This window comes from Podarcis erhardii, assembly GCF_964252035.2.
Source record: "Podarcis erhardii genome assembly, chromosome: Z".
Classification (NCBI taxonomy): domain Eukaryota; kingdom Metazoa; phylum Chordata; class Lepidosauria; order Squamata; family Lacertidae; genus Podarcis; species Podarcis erhardii.
In genome coordinates, this window is record NC_138504.1 from 30,741,611 (window position 1) to 30,761,917 (window position 20,307).

The window sequence follows — 20,307 nt, forward strand, 5'->3', positions numbered from 1 at the left end:
TTGTTGTTGTTGTTGTTGTTGTTGTTGTTGTTGTTGTTGTTCTACGAAGCCTTAGAACAACCAGGCATTTGCATATACTTCCATAGAGCCAAAAAAGCCTGTCTTTCAAGCTCTGCCCTTTAGTTATTTTAAGTTTACGAGATATGTTTCAAGGAGGGCAATTTGCCAAACCCCAGAGTACCAGCAATCCAAATGACTAAGACAGAAGGTCTTTCAGCATTGGGCAATAGAGCCCTGGGCTGCTATTTTCAAGTCCCATTCTGTTTCTGCAAACAGGTTCAAGAGCGCCAGGTGGAAAGATGATGCACTTAGCTCAGGCTCCCGGGCCGGATCAGGCCCGCCAGGGTCCTAAATCTGGCCTGCCCTGCTGCTGCTGGCTCTCTGGCTTCTGGCTCGCTGCCACTACCAGCAACAAGCTAGTGCACGTGGTGAGCACTAAAGATGCAGCCAACTCATGGCGCTGAAAAGGGGGGGGGGGCAAGGAGACATGCTAAGAGAACCCGCTGCGTGCAGGGGAGAGAGCGCTCCCCATGAGCGGAGTGCTGCGGGGGTCCGAGGTGGTCCAAGGTGGAGCGAGAAATGATGCAGTCTGGAGGCGTTGCGCGCAGGCAGCAGGAAGCACCACCGCCGGAGTCCCTCGCAGCTCAGTCACTGCCCCTCCGGGCAGTGACTGAGCTTTAAAGGTCAGCACCAACACTTTGAAATGTGCTCAGAAACGTACTGGGGGCCAATGTAGGTCTTTCAAGACCGTGTTATTAATTAAACTAAATAGTATTCATTGAGTTTTGAATAAATGTGCAATCAATTGTTAACTCTTCTTCCTCTTCTTCTTATTTGCATTATTATCTTCTCTAGTGGGTCGTGCAAATCACTATTTTTAATGATGCTTTTTATAGGGTGGGGGGGCATTTGGCGTGAGTTTATGGAACCAAGGGGGCCTGAAATGTTTGGGAACCACTGCTTTATTATCTTTATATTTCACCTGCCTCATGGGGAGCACGTGCTCCCCTGCGCATGGTGGGTTCTCTCAGTATGTCTCCTTGTCCCCCTTTTTGGTGCAAAAGAGGCATGTTCAACTATGGGGGTGGATCTCATAGTGGAGGGATCTGCCTTGTGGGTTGGGGGGATTACCTAGGGGAGCTCTAAGACACAAGGAGGTGGCAGGGGCGGGCACTGCAGGTGTACTTCGAAAACCTGGCATCAGTGGATCAAGTCTATCAGTTTTGTTGAATTAATTAAGCTAAATCATTTTAATTGGGTTTTGCAATTAATCACTAATGTTTTGAATTTTATTGGGCAGGCAATTCTGCTGTGATGCTTTTCATAGGGTAGGGTGCACTGGGGATGAGTTTCTGGAACACAGGGTCCCAGGGCCCTCAAATGAGTTTGGGAGCCACTGAATTGTGATTTACCCGAGACATGTACCCCGCATGGGTTTGACATTGCTGGCATTATTATTTTTTTGCCTCTCTCTTTGCTTTTTTGCAAATTTATTAAACCACAGCCTCAAGCTGGTTTAAGACCAAACCCATTAACATTTGCTTAAAGCATTGGCTTGAACTTTAAAGAAGCAATCAAAATTTCCAACATTACACAAAAGTATCAAAACTGCTCAAGCAAAAGTGCTTGTGTAAAGAAAAGAGAATTAATAACAGGCGGGAGCACAGCAGTAGACACCCACGTATACATATGAAGGATGTCAAATCTACTTTTTTTGCCAACTTTCTGAAGGTGCACCTGAAATGTCTGCAAGTTTCATTTTTAGAGTTTGCAAGAGTATGTTCTGCCTCCACCGTCAGAGCCAGTATGCCTCTGAATGCCAATTACTGGGAATTGCTGGTGGGCAGAGTGCTGCTGTGCTCATGTCCAGCTTGCAGGCTTCCCATTGGGACATCAGGTTGGATGTTCCCAATGTGGGAACAGGATGCTAGACTGGGTGGGCCATTGACCTAATCCAGCAGGCTCTTCTTACGTTTTACCCCATCACACAAAATGAGCTGGAGAGGCTCATTTGATAACAATGGGCATCACTGGGCCAGTGCAGTGGAACACTGTGACTAGAGATTCAGTGGGCACCTTCTGTGCCAACTTTTAAAAGCCTGCTGAAAAGTTATTCTGCCAGGTGTTTACAGGCAATTAAGAGGACATCCTTCCGCAATGGTTTACTGGTGTTTGTTTTTAACTTTTTTAATGCTTTTACTGTATGCTTTTATGTTTTTATTACTGTAAACTGCTTTAATATATTTCTGTTAATGAATAATAATGCAGAAGAATCCCATGATGCTTCACCATAGGGGTGGGGTTGTTTGTTTGTTTGCTTGCTTGCCTTCTTGCTTGTTTACTTGAATAGCTATAGACCACTAAATCACAAAATAGTTTAGAGCATTAAAAAGATAAAGACCAAACAAAAATGTCACGAAAGAATAAAAACAAGTTTAAAGCAAAAATAAATTAAAAACAGGCATCAATAGCCCATTGTGGGCTATTGTCCTCTTAATTGCCTGCAGAACAGAAAAGGTTTCAGCGGATGTTTTAAAAGTTAGCGCAAAGGAGCCTGCTGAATCTCCAGCGGCCGAGAGTTGACAGGACTGGGCAGCTGACAATAAAGGCTTGGTTTCCTTTTGTGGCCAAATGAACCTTGCCAACCCAGGGAATGACCAGCAACATTCTTGCAGGTTATCTCAGCGTTTGAGTTGTAAGTACTCAGGCAAGGTCCCTAAGGTCATTCAGGGCTTGTGAATTAATGCAAGGATTTTGAGCTTGGCTCAGTAGTAGTTGGGCAGCCAGCACATCTCCCGTAAACAGTCTGGCTCACTGGTGGGGGAAGTGGGGTGCAGAGGGCATAACAAACTGGGTGGTGGGGGAGGCAGGGTGATGGGGTCCCCACTGGCTGAATGGAGGAGGAAAGCAGGGAGCAGCTAAGATTTCAAGCATGAGGAGGGCTCCGTGGTTGTTTTATTGCTTGGTTAAAGGGAACGGGGGGGGGGGGGGTGCCATGTAGGCTGGCGGGAAGGGAGAGTGAGGAGGCAGAAAGGCTCTCCCTGAGGAAGTCGGCCCTGAGCAGCCTGTGACCTTTTGTGCTTGGTTGTCTGCTATTTAGTTCATTACAGCCTTAATGCTGTTCTGGGGATCTGAGGAGGCGGTGGAGCAGCCCATCACATTTGGGGGTGGGGGGAGGCGGGAAGAGGGGAGGAGGAGGTCACAGTCTTTCTCCCAGTCTCCCAGTGTGGTGGTTTTGCCTCTCCTCTCTAAACATGTGCCAGGGGTTTGGTTGATTACGGTAGCAACCTTCGCCCCAGAGAGAAGGCAGATGGAAAAGTAATATATAAGTAATAATAATCACAACCATAGCATGGGTTGCCATGATTATTCTGGTGGATTTGTAGAAGTCTGAGTTTGCTCGAAGGGAGTCTGCCTTCGTGTGCACAGCAAGTGTTCTGGAACTTGAGGCTATGAGTATTTATACTTCCGTCTCCAGCAGTCCCCTCAAGGAGTCTCAGCCCTAGCTGAAATTCTCCAAGACCTGGGGATGCTGCTAAGAAGGGGAATTATTAGTGTGTTTTTATGAGTTTGTCATAGTTTTCTAAAATGTACAGTACGATAGCACAGATCTTCTTGTATTCAGTGAGTTGTATGAGATCCTGCCCCCTGCACTACAAGTCAGCATGTCAGATGCTGCTGCTATTCATAATGTTTATTTTAAAAGTACTTGAGCTCTCCTATTCCAGCATGGTGTGGCAATACAAGTAAAGCAAAGAGGTGGAGTCTGGGAGTCAAGTTCCTTCCTGCCCCTTCATTAGCGGGGGACGGGGACAGAAGGGAAATACACTTGTAGCGGAGGGGAGGGCTGTGACAAGCCAGCAGGGTTCCCAGATGAGGAACAGCAAGAGGGATGGCAAACTCGGTATCCGCACCAGGTGGCAAAAGCCCTAACCATGCCACTGATCTGGCTGCAGTACCCTGCCCCAGTTGCATCTTCCGAACCAGGCCCAAGGGCAGCCCCACATAGAGCACATCGCAGCAGTCCAGCTTTGAGGTTACTAATGCACGACATATAGTGGACAGGCTCTCCCTGTCCACGAACAGCTGTACAGTGGTACCTCGGGATGCGAACGGGATCCATTCCGGAGCCCCGTTTGCATCCTGAATGGAATGTAAGACACGACGGCGCATCTGCGTGTGCGTGGGTCGCGTTTCGCCTCTTCCGCGCATGCGCGTGACATCATTTTGAGCATCTGCACATGTGCGAGCGGCAAAACCCGGAAGTAATGCGCTCCATTACTTCTGGGTTGCCGCGGAGCACAACTCAAACGTACTCAACCTGAAGCACGTTCAACTTGAGGTATGACTGTAGTTGGGGAACCAAGCCTTGCGGTTCATGGAATTTCGGCTCCAGAATCCCCGATCAGATGCTCCTCTGATTTCCACCCTAATTTTCTTGCTTTCTTTTTCCTCTCCTGACAGCGTGTGCGAACACAGCCGGGAGAACCTGATGTCTCCATCTAACATGGGGGTCATATTTGGCCCCACACTCATGCGAGCCCAGGAGGACACCGTTGCTGCGATGATGAACATCAAGTTTCAGAACATTGTGGTGGAGATCCTCATTGAGCATTTCCACAAGGTATGGCAGAGCCAACAGTACACCGATGTCTTACTTTTCCATGCCCCCCGCCCCAAGCAAAGAGCCTCACTTGAGTTAGGATTGAAGTGCTTATCCCTTGCAAAGGGATTTTACAAGGGCTAGGTTGCTTTTCATCAAGGATGATTAAGGCTGCAGCCCTGCCCTGTGGATTTCACCTGACTTGCTTCTGAGTAGACAGGCATGGAGATTGCGCTACATACCCATGGTGGTGGTGGGAGGGGAAGAGTGGCAATTTAAGTCTGTTCTGCTGCCATATACTTTCTAAACAATTATGCATAGGAATAAACCAGCTAAATAGAGCTTTTAATGTGCTTCACGTTACACAATGAATGTTTATTTTGTGGAAGGCGTGTGGGTGTATTTGTGTGTGAGAAAGTAAATAAAAGCCAAACACAAAGTCCTGAACTTTCCAGAAGGAAGGGTTTGTGGTCGATTGGGTAGAGAAATTTTAATTTTCATGCTTCCTAAAGGAAGCATCATTTCTCGTTTATGGAAGATGCATATTCATCATTTGAGAACTGAGTAAACAGCAGAGATCTGGTGGTGAAATACTGCAGTGGAAGATTTCCCAGGTGGGCCACACTAGGATGTTCTGCCTAGCAATTCTAAGGATGGGGATTATCGGAGATAGAGGGTTCCAGTTGCTGTAAACCGCAGGAGGAGGAGAGCGATCTTTTGTGCTTGAATCCTGCTTACTGGTTTCCCACTGGGGCACTGAGCACAGGATGTTAGACTAGATGGGCCATTGCACCTGATCCAGCTGGCTCTTCTTATGTTCTCGTGGGATTCCATTACCTGACCCCACATTAGCAAAGCGATAAAGCAGTGTAATATCTGACCGATGGAGCCTTCTCTATAATGCTTCAGGAGATTACCACCAGCACCACAGCTTTTTTTATTGACCTGGAAAAGTGGCCTTTAATTAAAAATCCAGTTTAAACAATCCAACTCCCTCCCTCCACCCGCCAAAAAAGGATAAACATTTTTTAAAAGCCCTGTTTAAAATTGAATCTTCACGCAGACATCTTAGACCTACACTTAAGCTCTCTGGAAATATCTCACAGGCCAGGAGGCCAACAGCTGGTCGCTGCTCCATTTCCCTTTCTGGTGCTGGGAGTCCTCCTTGAAAGAAACTGGAGCAAAGGAGACTGGAGGCAAATAGGGGAGATTGGAAACAAAACTGTGGTTTGGAGAGACTTCTGGTGCATTTTGAATTTTATTTAAAAATTTAGAGAGTTCCAAATCCTTGATTTCAAAATGCTGGGTGTTGAATCATAAACTAGAAAGCATCTTGAAGCCACTCCAAGTCTTCTTCCCCAGTCTGGATTCAGTATATGCAAAGTCTACCTGACCCTGTGCTGTGTAGTGGTTAGAGTGTCAGACTAGGACCTGGGAGAGACCAGGGTTCAAATACCCACTCGGACATGAAGCTCACAGGGTGTGACCTTGGGCCAGGCACAACCTCTTAGTTTAACCTACCTCACAGGGTCATTAACTGGGGGGGGGTGAACCATGTATGCCACCTTGAACTCCTTAGACTAAAAGGTGAGATATAAATACCATAAATGAATAAATTTCTCAGCCCTCAAAGTTTTAACCACTATTTCAAACCTCCTCCCCAAACCTTCTCTTAAGAGATTTTGGCCAGCATGGGGGGGGGGTGAGTGGAACCATATAAAACAAGCCCTTTTCCTAATCTCTGGAATGGTGTCTTTTAATTAAAAGTAAGATGTCTTCTTTCCTGGCCTTTAATTTCTGCAGCGATAAGGTTAAGCTAGTAATGTTTTATTAGGTTTGAGTCTTAAAATGCGTTGGTTGGGTGGGTGTGGAGTGGAAATGTTTCCGTACGCACATAGGCAAACACTTCAAATGAGTTTTCAAGCAGGCATGATATATTATTTATGTGGTGAATTGTGAAGTCTCAAAGGACAGCGGAATTGTTCACTGGGTTGGTGTGTTGTAATTACTGCTTTGACAGCTTTAAACTTGAGTGCTACAGCTAAATTAAAAACTTGATCCCCCTGGAAACAAGTCTTGGCATTACACAAACCCTGCTCTGCAAACTTGAAAGATTAGGTCAATACCACCTGCGCATATGAAAAAAATTAATGTGCTTTTTACTGCCTCATTACATAGTGTGAACCTAGCTGGGGGTAGGAACAGCTTCTTGGAGAGGTTTGTGATTGTGGCTTTTAAATCGAGAGCTATAGTGCTCCGAAATATGGTGTGATCACTGCAGAGAATATACAGTCCCAGGTACAAGCAAGAATTGAGAACTGCATAATTCTATAAACTTCGGTCATGTCTCCTCGTACTTGTCTTTTCTCTCAACTAAAAAGTCACAAAGCTGCAGTCTTTTTTTCATTGGGGGGGGGGAGAGGGGGAGGTAGGAGGAGTGGTGATCCCAAATGAGCTCCCATAAGCCTCCAGCAAGGTGAGGAAGTGTTCCAGTCTGGCAAAAAGTTTCTTTTTCTTGATCATGCAATGAAAAGAGAGGTGCTCCCTTTCGCAGAACAGTTTGAAAACTCTAAGCCGGTAGTTTTCGAACTGTGCTTGTGTTAAACCCACAATCCCCTGCTTTGGATGCAACAGGAAACTGTACCTTAAAGAAGGCCGGGGCTGAAGCGTCAAGCCTATTATTATTTGTTAAGCCAGAGGATCAGGACAGAAGTGCAGGGCCTGCGCACTCTCTGCTTGTAACAGAGGCTTTGACACTGTGCAGTAAACCAGGGTACCACGTTTCAGCCGTAACGGGAAAGTGTGGTTGAAAGAGAGCAAGATGAAAGTGCTGTTGAGGGAAAGGAAGGAGAGGCATGCAGAATGAATGTCCAATGAACTAGCCATGATTTATTAAGTCGTTGCATTTGAACCAACCTTTTGTCCGTTGATGCCAATCTTCTGGTAATGCAGCATAATAAAGAAGTAACTAATTGCATTGTAGGAGGCATTTCTCATCAGAAAGGCAAAGCAGTGAGAGAGAGCTATTAAGCAGTACTCCCCTCCATTGACTTCATGAGGCCAGCCTCATCGGGCCTCCTCGCCTCAACTGGCACCTCAACTGGCACCATTCCCTCAGGCTGCCTCAGTGGCAGAAACGGGAAGCAGGAGGCTCGCTCTTGTCAGGTTTACTGAGAGACCAGCTCTGCCTGGCATCTCCTGGCCCTCAGCTGTGCTAGCTGGGCATTCTAGAAACAACTGTTCAAGGACTGGATTATTTTCCTCTTCCCTCCCTTTTCCCTTGCAAGTTGTGGTTTTTGTTTTATATTCTAAGCCTGTGGGGACAGTTTATCCTTGTTTTAACAAATTGCACTTAGAACACCCTGGGAGACTTTTTGGCTGAAGAATGGGGTGCAAATGAGAAATAAATATGCCGGGGGGGGGGGAGCACTTCATACAACAGTGTTTGTAATGTTGCAGGTCATTTTGAAGTCAACATGCACAGCCTTGCTGGCAGACCCCTAGGTGTGTAAGAACCAAGGATAAGACATTGTGAAAGCCCTGCTCTGTTATCTTAATTTCTGTTAATTGCAACTGCTTTTCAGCCATTTTCTCTTGAGTGGCAGGAGGGGTTTGCCACAAATCCCCAAATTTGTTTGGCATCCAGACCGGGAGAATATTTGGCTATTCCTGTTTCCTAAGCTGTAGAAAATGCTGTCGCCATGCAGCCAACGGGCTTCAGAGTCCACTAGAGATTAACAGCTGCTTTATTCTGTGGGGGAAAGGACAGAAGATCTTAACCTGATGCCCTTTGGATGTTTTGGACTACAACTCCCATCCTGATGTTGGAAGTTGTGGCCCCAAATATCCTGGGGGCACCAGGTTGAGCAAGACTGATCTCAAGAAACTTGGACCACATTCTCAGAATGCTTCCCTTCCCTAGGTATTCTGAAAGCAGACGCCTGGGGATGATGCCCAGCTGCCACCAGCCATAGAACATATTTTATGTTAGCTGGGAGAGACAAATTGGATGGAAGCTGCAGAGCAGCTAGTTCCATGTCAGCAGCTTGTGTGTACCCATTGCAGCCTGGAAAACTATAAAAAATGAGGTCCCCTTAGTGCTATAGAATGGGGGCCCCCAGTTTCTTTATGGCTCAGATGCTGGTCTTTACAACAAAGCCCCAATGCTTATGGTCTGTTGTCACTACTAAATACTTTGGCAGACCTTTGTGCTCCATGGGGTTGAGGCAGGAGCGGTGTCAAGGGATGGTGTTATATTACTTTGGCACCTCTTCCTGTGGTAGTGTGGCAGTCACATTAAAACAAATAAGGCAAACCAAGGTTGGGTTGGGAGTAATTGCTTCACTGTAATTTCCCCCCCATGATGTGGTATATCTAAAGCATTTCTGGAAACAGGACAGGTGGCAATTGAAAGTGAACTTTTTAATTCGCTCCAAATGAATGAGAGGGTAGTGACCACACAAGGCCTGAGAGGCTCCTAACCAGTGGCTACTAAGGTGGGTGGTGGGATAGCCTAGTGGGATGCTAAGAGGCAAGGAGGTGGTGGAGGCAGACTCACGCTGGGGGTGTAAATGGCCTGCTATCTTACTTAGTGGGTTGGGCAAACTTCTATTCAGAATATTGCTTGTCATAGGGTAGGGGGCACTGGGGTTGAGTTTATGGAACTGAAAAGCAATGCATTTCGAGAAATGCAGTAGGGAATCTATTTTGGGTTATGGAAGGTACAAGCTGAATAATCTCAAAAAGGGAAATGAACGGCGCATTACACACGCTGAATGAATCTTGGAGGAGGGAAATGTAAATTAGCTACTACATGCGAAAATTGGAGTAGGCCAAATTAAGATGAACTACAACTAAACTACTGCAGAATTGAGCAATTTTTTCACCAGCCTCCTGCTGCATCTGTGGTCACTTGTTGATCCTTTGCCTCCTGTTGGCACAATCAAATAGACTGTAAATTACTGTGTGTGCAGACAAGGAAGATTCATGTCTGTGACTGGCCAAGACATTTTCAAGAGGCTCCCCATTAACTGGCGGATGTTAAGAATTAGTTATTGCTAGCTTTAGCAGAATGCAGGTTACTAGTCCTTCCGTTTTGTGTTTTGTTTTGTTTCCTTTATTTTTTTATTGTATCACATTTATATCCTACCTTGTTTCTCCAAGGAGCTCAAGGTGTCTTGCATCTTTCTCCCTCTCCTCAGTGGCAGTGACTGGCCCAGTGGGCTTCCCGGCTGAGTGCAGATTCAAACTCCGGTCTCCCAGGTCCTAGTCTAATCCTGACACCACACTGTGTTTCTTCCTCAGTATCCCATGACTGTGCTCAGGGGTCCAGCTATAGTCACTGGGTGGCTTGAACCCACTGCCCACAAGGCGAAAGGATATAGGGAGACCTTTGCTGCAGGACTTCATTGAGCTTCTGGCTTGCGAAATAGAGTACAGCTGAGTCCTACAGCAGGTTCATGTCCAAAAGTGGTGGTGGCAGATGCAGTACACAGGGTAATGCAGGCTGGAATAGGAGAGAGAGACAGTTTCAATTTCTGGAAGAAGTAATCTTCCATGAGCCTGTGCTGGTCCTGCTCATGATACTATATAGAATTATTTGGATGTATCACTATATATTTTCTGTTCTGTTTTGAAGAATGTTCCTCAAGTAAAGTTCTGAACAATGCTCATGGGTCCTGGCAATGTTTTATTCCAAAAGGAGTCAGTTTTTTATGCATCCAGTTGCTTAAAGCTGCATAATATTAATATCTGCTATATTCCTGCCTCCCCCCTCAGATATATTCCGGCCCCCCTGAGGACAATGCTGCACCCCCAGTGCCTCCTCCCCGGGTAGCCACTCGACGGCACAAACCCATCACCATCTCCAAGCGCCCTCTGCGGGAGAGGCCCGTCTTCTTTGGAGGCTCTGTGGAAGACAGTGAAGGTGAGTGGGGCTGATCCTGGTAACTGCTTCCCATCCTTTCATGTGGGGCTGCACTGGAGCTCTGTGTGTGCACCCAGCTCACTTGTTCATTTTTTAAAGAGAGCAACAGCAGCTGCCACTTCACAAGGGTAAAAAACCCCCACACTATTTGCTGTAAAAAAAATTGCATGCATACACATCCCATAATACTCTGAATCAGGAAGCATTATCCCCAAACAGACTATAGCTGCCCCCCATATATACCTTTGATGGAGTGCCCTTAAAAATCTCCTTGGGGCCCACCAAGGCCTCAAATACCTGCAAATATCTTTTGTGGTTTTGTTTTAACTTGCTAGTGGTTTTCTATCATTTTTTAAAAGAAAAAACAATCTCCAATGGGTTTAGCCTATTAGTCTATTAACTACAAGAAATTCCTGCTCTGAAACATAAGAACCTAAGAAGAGGCTGCTGGATCAGACCATTGGCCCATCTAGTCTAGCATCCTGTTCTCCCAGTGGCCAATCAGATGCCCCCTGGGAAAAGGATTTTGGCACAAAAGCACACTCCCCTCCTGACATTTCCAGCAGCTGGGATTCAGATGCGTTGCTGCTTCCGGCTGTGGAGGCAGATCATGGTCATCATGGTTAGTAGCCATTGATAGCCCTCTCTTTTCCTCCCTGGATTTCTATAACCCTCTTTTATAGCCATCCAAGTTGGTGGCCATCACTGGCTCCTTTGGGAGTGAGTAACTGTTACAGACTGGTTGAACGCAGAGAGGATTGGAGAGAGAAGCAGCTGGGGAACCTCCAAGGGAAGAAGGCTCAGAGTTGGGGGATTGGTGGTGGGACGATGATGAGTGGTCAGGTGGAGAAGAGCGAGAAGACTGGGAGGAGTATTTAGCTGAAGAGGTAGCGGGGCTTAGTGAGCCGGGAGAGTCTGTGGCAAGCGGCACAGATGAGTCTGGCTGCTGAAGAGGCTTGGGCGTCTCCTCTGAAGTGAAGGCCCAATACAGGTGTTGATCATCATGTGAGCTGCGCACAAGTGGTCTAAGCGAGCGAGCGAGCGAGCTACCACCATTCCTGTGGAGCCTCCTTTTATTGAGACAAACATGCAAGCCAGGCAAATACATTTTTGGGCTGTGACCTTTACACATCTTCTGTCCCAAGATTGTGGGGTGGTACGAAGTTATTTTGGCACCTGTTTCCACAGCGTCATTTTCCCCTTGCACAGTGTATGATGAAAGGAGACAAAAGGTCTCTAAGGAAAATGTTACAGACAGGACACCGCTGACTGCTGAGACCGCAAAAGGTCAGACATGGGTGGAACGATGTACAGACAGCTGTGGCTTGTCGGGGGGGGGGGTTCCCTGCACCCCAAAGTCACGTGTGCAGGCAGATTGTGGCTGCCTGCTGGTGGGGAAGTGTGCTCCCTCCGGACCCCACTGCCCCACTCTGCGATATCCCTACATCCTCCTCCTCCTGCAGCAAGCTCCCCTCCCCACTGGTCTCACAGAACCAGAAGAGGCATGAAGAGAGCAGAGGCACAGTCTCTGCTTCATGGGGGCAAGACCTACTGAAGAACAGTTGCTGTGCTAATCCTGTTTTTGCTCATAAAGAGTTAGCTCCAACTTGGTTGGTGTGATTTACTGCTGGCTTGCTCCTGACAGTAACATAATTTAACTGTGCTCCATGAAGAAGGGCTTTATTTTTGCTGTCCTGAATCTTCCAGCATTCAGTTTCTTCGGATGTCCATGAGTTTGCGTTATGAGAAGAGGGGAACTTTTCTCTACAAACTTCCATCATGCCACCTCTTACTTGCCTCTTCTCTAAAATGTAAAGTCCCAAGTGCTGCAAACTTTATTCACAGGGGAGTCGCTTCATCCCACTGATCATTTCAGCTGCCCTTTTCTAAATCAACATTAGGCTTGATCCCCTTAAGTCAATCCCAGCAATGCTTTGGATCCTGGCTGGGAAAACACTGGGAGGTGCCTCTCCCTTGCATCTTGCTGATTAGTTAAGCTCTCAGTTAAGTGTGCTTTGTCCAAGAATCAGTGGCTTTGCAGATCCAGAGGTGCAAAGTGATTCCATTCAGTAAATGGGTCCAAAGTGCCATGATGGCTTGTTAACAAGCACTGCGACTTTGTGCCACTGCGTGCGTCATGCAGAAACAATGGCTAGTGCTTCTGCTAAATCACTGATCAGTTTGCCACCCGGAGGGCAAACCACTGTGAGAGCCTAATTGGTCGGCAACCCAGGGAGATTCAGAGCAATAGAATGAGTCATAGCCTGAAAAAGCACCAGTGGCCGCCTTCTTGTCACAGATGGATGTGCACTTTGGGTCCCCCCTCCCAACTTTTTAAATCATATGAAAGGTTTTGGAGGATCTTGGCAAGGCCTTATCTCCCCACTCCTATTATCTGCTAATTTTGCAAAGTGTATTGGTGGGGACGGATAAGGCGAGCTCATCTTTTCTTCTCCCTTTTCTGAATTTTGTTTTTAACTTTGGTGTGCCATCGTGCCTGTTAAGGGAGCACTGGTTAATTCCTCTCCTTGTTATGTATTCAGTTGATCACCCCACCCTTCCTCCCAGAAGGGGAGCACAGTCCAGCAAAACATCAACAGCAGCAATAAATGCATTTTAAAAACAGTTGCAGACATTCCAAAAAACAATCACGTTCCATCAAGCCAGCCAGCTGCTCCAGGGTTTGCCAGGATACTGGTGCAGCCTGCTGACCTCTGTCCCACACGGGTGGGTGCTGCATATTTCAGGGTTATTGTCAAAATATCATCGGCTGATCCCTTTTAGAACAAGGAGTCCCCATAACCTGCTGTCACCAAGCCCAAGTACATGCACATGAAATGACTGCATATTCTTACCCTTCTTTGGCCCTACTTCCCTTTTATGGTCCCCGCCCCCGCTGTTCCCTTTTTCCTATCTTTTTCCCCCAGACTGGAATTCTCTTGGGACAGGGACCTTGCCCTCTGTTATATTATGGAGTGCTTTGTATAGGATCCAGGAGAGGTAAAAGAAAGTCCTCCCTCAAAAAGCATGGAGTTGGAACTATGGAACTCGCTGCCACAGGAGGCAGTGATGGCCACCAACTTGGATGGCTTTAAAAGAGGATTGGGCAAATTCATGGAGGAGGAGAGGGCTATTGATGGCTACTAGCCACAATGGCTATTCTGTGCCCTCCACAGTTTTTGCATGGACCTTTCTGCTTTCCCTTATCATTTCATAGCCAAGTGTGATTCATGTGCACTGTCGTTTTCACTAATCAGAAGTCAGCCCCGAACCCAGCCATGGTTTGCAAACCTAACCATGGTTACAAAGTGTGGGTTAACACTGATATTTTTGGTTAACTGAAACACCACTGAACATGAAATGTTGGTTGCTATGCTTGGTTCCAAAACTGCATTATACTGGGTCAGGACATTGGCTCATATTGTTCAGTATTTTTTATGCTGACCTGCAGCAGTGGCTCTCCAGGACTTTAGGCAGGAGACTCCCCCAGCCCTACCTGGGAATGCCAGTGGGGATTGAACCCTAGAACCTTCCACTTGCAAGTCAGATCCTCTTCCATTGAGCGGTGGCAGGCCATGGGTGGTGATGGCTACTCATGCATGACATCTTAGCTGTGAATGTGGCAACAAAACTCCATTTGAGTTTTGCCATATGTTAAGAGGGACCCAGCAGAAGGACCAGTGTGGATATTTGTGGAAACATCATCTATCTCAAAAAATAAAATAAAAATTTGATGGTACAATGGCAGTGTTGCACCACATAGCTGAAGGCCAAGAACTAAAACGAGTAGACAAAAATTAGGTTACTGGAAAAGTTGATGAAGCACTTGGAGAATTCATTATCACAATTACTCACTATTTGAAGGTGTATTAACAAAAGGCTCTTATTAGCCACACAGTCAACAAAATTCTCATGGACTTCAGGTGGAGGAATAAAATCTTGCACATAGAAACCTAGCTTCATGGAGAAGCTTTCTGGTTGAACACTCTTTTATGATAACACTGGCTTTCTGCACGTAGGAATTTTTGCAAGCAGTTTGAAGTTATTTAGTCCAGGAAGGACTGTCCCATGCAGTTTTGCTGAAGGAGTACATCTATTCCTTCATTGTCCAGCTTCATATCCTATCTCCATGTAGTAATGACCGAGCATATGTATATTTATATATTTTCTTTTCCTAAGAAAAGCCAAAGCTGTGATAAGCACATAAGAAAGGCCTGCTGGATCAGACCAATAACCCGGTGGCCAACCAAGAGAAACCCACAAGCAAGTCGTGAGCACAAGAGCCCTCTCTTCTGCTGCTGCTGCTGCTGTTGCTGCTGCTGCTGCTTCCAGCAACTGCTGTTCAGAAGCATTGCTACCTCCAACCATGGAAGCAGAGCATAGCCCCCATCATGGCTAGTAGCCATCGATAGCCCTTTCCTCTGTGAATTTATCCAGTCCCCTTTTAAAGCCATTTAGCTTGGTTGCCATTGCTGCCTCTTGTGGGAGTGAGTTTTCCAAACTCCTGTGGGAGTGAGTTCCATACTTTAACTATGCGCTGCATGCAGACGTACTTCTTTCTTCTCTGCCCCTGAACCTTCCCACGTTCAGCTTTGTTGGATGCCCACAAGTTCCAGTGTGATATAACCGTGGCCCAAACTACATAGAATTGTGCAGCTGTCACTTAACTTGCATCTCCTCCAGTGTTTCCCTGGTAACATTTAGCTAAAGATTATGTGTTATATGATGTCTTGGCACTCCAGTTCCCAAACTCGCTGCTCCCATTTCATAGACTGCTGGTTGCATTTTTGCTAAGCATTACCAGGGACACACTGTATGTAGCAGGCCAGAACGTGGTGACAGCCATTAATTCCTCCTGAAATGCAATCTCTGAGCCATGGTGAAGGCACCAAGTTTTATTCCCATGGAGCACACTTCATAAATAACTGAAGATTGCCAGCTGCGTAACTGAGAAATGATCTCCACATTGGAGAAAACCAGGCCCGACCAGGCTGAAACTTAATGCCACCTGTGAATTAAGGAGAAGAATCACATTGAAGGCTAGCAATAGTGTTAGGAGCTTCTACGTGGAAAGTTATAAGAACAGCCTGCTGAGTCAGTCCAGTGTCCCATCTAGTCCAACATCCTGTTCTCACAGGGGCCAACCAAGTGCCTGTGGGAAACCTGCAAACAGCATTCAAGCACATGACAAACTCCCCTCCTGCAATTTCCAGCAACTGGGATTCAGAAGCACTACTGCCTCTGACTACAGAGGCAGAGCATAGTCATCATGGCTAAGAGCAATTAATAACTTTCTCCTTCTCCACAAATTTGCCCAGTCCACTTTTTAAAGCCATCTAGGTTGTTGGCCATCACTGCTTCTCTGTGGGAGCCAGTTCCATAGAATCACCATGCATTATTCTTCCTGAGCCTTCCAACATTCAGATTTATGAGATGTCCACGAGATCTTGTGTTATGGTGGGGAGAGGGGCTTTTCCTTAACCACTTTCCCCACCCCATGCATTATTGTATAAACTTTTGTCATGTCGCTTCTTAGTCATCTTTTCTCTAAAAGAAAAAGTCCCCAATGCTGTAATTTCTTCTTAGGGGGTTGCTCCATCCCCTTGTTCACTCCCCCCTTGTCACTGTGAGCTTGACTTTCTGGACTCAGTTGAGAACGCACGGCCGTGATTTCCGCCAGATGTTTTCTGCAACTTGGAAATGGCATGTGTCTATCTCTTAAGCTTGTTGGTAGGTAGGGCAACTTTTCTTCATCATGTGATGCACTCAAGACCCATGTGCTGCTGGTCCTTTATTTTGGTTTATAAAGCCCTAAACCACTCAGGGACTACATTATGTCAGAGACCCCCTTCCCCTTGATATCTACCTCTGGTCCCTGTGCTCAGTTGATAATACCTCACTGTCTGTGCCATGTAGTCAATAGAGAGGCCTTCAGGACACTTAGACTATCCTATGTAACAAAAGAAAGCTCACTCTTGTGGTGGAGGGGCTGTGATGCTTTAGGATCATGGTGTTGGAGCTGCCCTGTCATGCAACCATTTGGGGAAGTGGTCTTCCTTGTGGTAGGGGTCATTACCAGTCACCTAGCTCATATGAACCCTGCCTTAGCTGTGCTCTTCATCAGAAGGGATAATAACCAAAATATCCAATGTAAATAGCTGCCACCCTTGATTTTGGCTGCAGAACTTGAGGATCACTGAAAAGGGGTCTCTCCTCCTACAAAAGACGGGTGACATAGCAAAATGTGGGACATAGCATTGTCCATCCATTGGATGCAGCACAAGCGCACTGTAGAAGGCAAAATGAAAGGGAGACAGATTTGATAAATCGTGTGGCTTCCTTTATTTGTGGGAAATCTCCCATGCCCCCAAGTCGTTTCTCGAGGCAGGACTTTGCAAATAAACAGAGACCAAAATCTATAAAGCAAAATGTCCCAGGAGAATGATATTTTATTTCCTCCTAATCCTCCCAAGGTATTTGTGGGGGGGGGGGGGAGAGACAGACAAGAGATCCGCATGGACTGTATCAAGATCATATATAGTTTTCCTGAACACTCTTAAGACAAATAACTTTATATTTTGCTTCATTAAGAGCCTGCACAGTTATTACACATTGTAAACCGCCCAGAGTGGCTGGGGAAACTTAGCCAGATGTGTGGGGTATAAATAATAAAATTATTATTATTACATTATGCCTATACATTTATCAGAGATTACCTTCTTAACTTACTACTTAAGGAGACACTTTTCCATTAACTCGACAGTAGTCTCAACCACTTTTTCCATCTTACGGATGCCAGGTAACATGAACATTGGGCATTCCATACATTAGCCCTACTCAGATATAGACAGTGTTCCTTCACACTTTTATCACTATGTAAATCGTACAGCTATTCCTCCGAGAATTCTAGCCCATCAGATATTGGAAGTGTATGAAATACATTGTGCTATATTCATCTATGTAAAATTAAAGGAAATCATTTTTTTAAAAAAATCTTTTTTTAAGGATTCTGTCAGCAGTATTCTAGAGCTCTGTCTCCTTGGTGATTTTTTTAAAAAAAAGGTTTTAAAGATTTTTTGAAGGGGGAAAGCCAAGAAATAATACCCTTTCACTATCCCAAGCCCATCTCACAACAGAACTAGCAATATAGGCAATAAAAACAGACGCTTCCAATTCTAAGCTTTCAGTGCCTATTGAAAAAAATTAAAAAATTGCTCAGTAGCACCTTAGAGACCAACTAAGTTTGTTGTGGGTATAAGCTTTCGTGTGCATGCACACTTCTTCAGATTGCAAGCATGCTTCTTCTGGGTCACAGCATTCCTAGCAAAACATAACGTGTGATAAAATAAATAATGCAGAAAAGGGACCCAAATGGATTTCTTGAAGGCCGAAGCTTGTTTACACATCATTGGAACACAAAGTTCCAAGACAATGTTCTCTGTTACACTTTGTTCTTGCCCGTATGAATTTCTGGTGGAATCAATTAAATGAGTTTAGCATTCTAATTAAGATACATAATATATATTTGCCTTTCGCCTGTTGTGGAATTTATTGCTCTTGTATTGTAATCCTGAAAAACAACAGACACACAATGTGAATAGAGCACAGTGACACTCAACATAGGAAGCTGCCCTATACTGAGTCAGGCCATTGGGTGCACCTCAGTCAGTGTTGTTTACATTGACTGGCAGCAGCACCTTTGGGTTTCAGTTGGTGGTGGGATGTGTCTCTCCCAGCCTACCTTGGAGATGCCACTTGGGACACAACCTGTGGCCTTTTGCATTTGAAGCAGGTGCTCTGCCACTGGGCTACAGCTCATCCACTAAAAATAAAGTAATAGTCCAGTCTTCATGGTTCTGAGTCAAGGGCTGATTTGCATAGTCAGACCCATCCAGCTCAACATTGTCTACACTGACTGGCAGCAGCTATCCAGGATTTATGCCCTACCTGGCAATGCCATTGGGGTTGAAACCTGGGAGCTTCTGCTTGCAAGGCAGATGCTCTTCCACTGAGCTATGACCGCTCCCTCAAGAAATCATATGCCGATACATTGCTTTTGTCTGTCAAAACAAATCTTTTAAACAAGTTGAATAAATGTGGTTATTGTTTGGGTCCCCTTTAGCAGAGGATGGCTGCTTCCACACCCCCAATGGCACAATGCTTCCTGGCTGCACAGAGGCCCCCAGGCCACTCCAGCGCAGCAGACTGCCGTTGCAGAGGCCAGGGGAGGCTGATACCAGGAGGCCCAGTGCAGAAAGCAGGTCGGAGCAGTGTGCAGATGTGGATGTGGGAAGACTGGTCTCCAGGCTCCAGGACAGCGGGCAGAAGCTCCCCAGCAAAGCGGCGAATGGCGTCATGCCTGTGTCGGAGTCCCTGAAGGCCTCCACACTGCATGCTAAGAGGCCTGCTCCCAGACTTGGGCCAGGCTGCAAGGAAGGTGAGTCCACCTGTTCTTTGTCATCTGTCGTCTTCTTCCACTGCAGAAGTGAATGTACCTGCCTGATGTCAATAGGAAGGCAGTTCCAGAGCGTAGATGCTTACACACACACACACACACACACACACACACACACACACAATTATTTCTTACAAATTTGGAACAGGTATTATGTGGCACCTATAGCAGTGCCAATGCCTCCAGTTGAAGTGCTCAAGTGGGCATGCTTGAGGTAAGGCAACGTGGCAGGTAGACTGGTCCCACGTTGCTTTGCATCCTAATAGTAACACCTTAAACTTGGCATGGTTGCAAATGGGCAACCAGTGCGGGTCTCTGAGCAGAGGTGCTATAGGCTGATAGGGTCTCACTCCTGCCAACAATTGTGCTGCAGCATTTTGCACTAACTGCAGCTTCTGGATCAGGCGCAAGGGCAGACTCGTGCAAAGCGCTTTTGTTCCAGTGGTATACTCCAGAGCTTAGGGCGAGGAAACAAGCTGGGGGATGGCTTGGATGCAAGTGGAGGAAAGATCTGAATGAATGCAACCAAACACTGGTAAGGGCTCATTATCAAGCCTACCTAGTGGCAGTGAAGACAATGAAGAAGGCATCCTTTGCTGCCTCCATTGCATCCTCATCATGTCATCTGGCAGAGCTTTTTTGGGTTGTACGGGGCCCTTTACAGGCTGGCCCAAAGGAGGTGATAGAACCAATGGTAGCTTGCTATGATTTGTTTGCGAATTACTTGTATCCACCAAGACCTTGACTCTGCTGTTATAGCAGATGACTCTCATGGGGTGTCTAGAGCACAGTCTAGTCCTGTTGTGTTGGATGAATCTCAGTTAGTAAGGCTCGAGGATGTGGAAAAGGTTCTTGGATCAGTCAGGGTGACCACTTGCGCTCTAGACCCTTGACCCTCTTGGCTGATAAAAACCAGCAGGGGAGAGGATAGCTGCCTGGGCCAGGGAGGTGATCAGTTTCTCTTTATGAGAAGGGGTGGTCCCTGTCTGTTTGAAGGAGGCAAAACCACTCCTTAAGAAACCTTCCCCGGATTCGGAAAACCTAACTAACTACCAGCCAGTTGCTAATTTCCCTTTCCTGAGCAAGTTTCTGGAGCGAGTGGTCGCAGATCAGATCCAGGCACTTTTGGAAGAAACTTATTCTCAGGACTGCAATACCTCAAGGACCGCCTCTTTCCATATGAACCTACCTGGACCCTGAGATCATCTTCTGAGGCCCTTCTTCATGTGCCTCCTCCTTGAGAGGTCCGGAGGGTGACAACACGAGAACGGGCCTTCTCTGCAGTGGCTCCCTATCTGAGGAATGCTCTCCCCAGGGAAGTTT

The 20,307-nt window shown here is 46.4% G+C and overlaps 1 protein-coding gene across 3 annotated transcripts in view; it reads left to right on the top strand.

Annotated features, from left to right (window-relative positions):
- OPHN1 (oligophrenin 1) overlaps nucleotides 1–20,307 on the top strand; it is a 125,733-nt gene that overhangs the window by 88,245 nt on the left and 17,181 nt on the right. For all 3 annotated transcript variants that reach the window (XM_081847003.1, XM_081847004.1, XM_081847002.1), the window contains 3 exons: nucleotides 4,465–4,624; nucleotides 10,382–10,529; nucleotides 18,652–18,966. In XM_081847003.1, coding sequence (XP_081703129.1) covers nucleotides 4,465–4,624; nucleotides 10,382–10,529; nucleotides 18,652–18,966 — 623 coding nt within the window. The remainder of the gene's footprint in view (nucleotides 1–4,464; nucleotides 4,625–10,381; nucleotides 10,530–18,651; nucleotides 18,967–20,307) is intronic.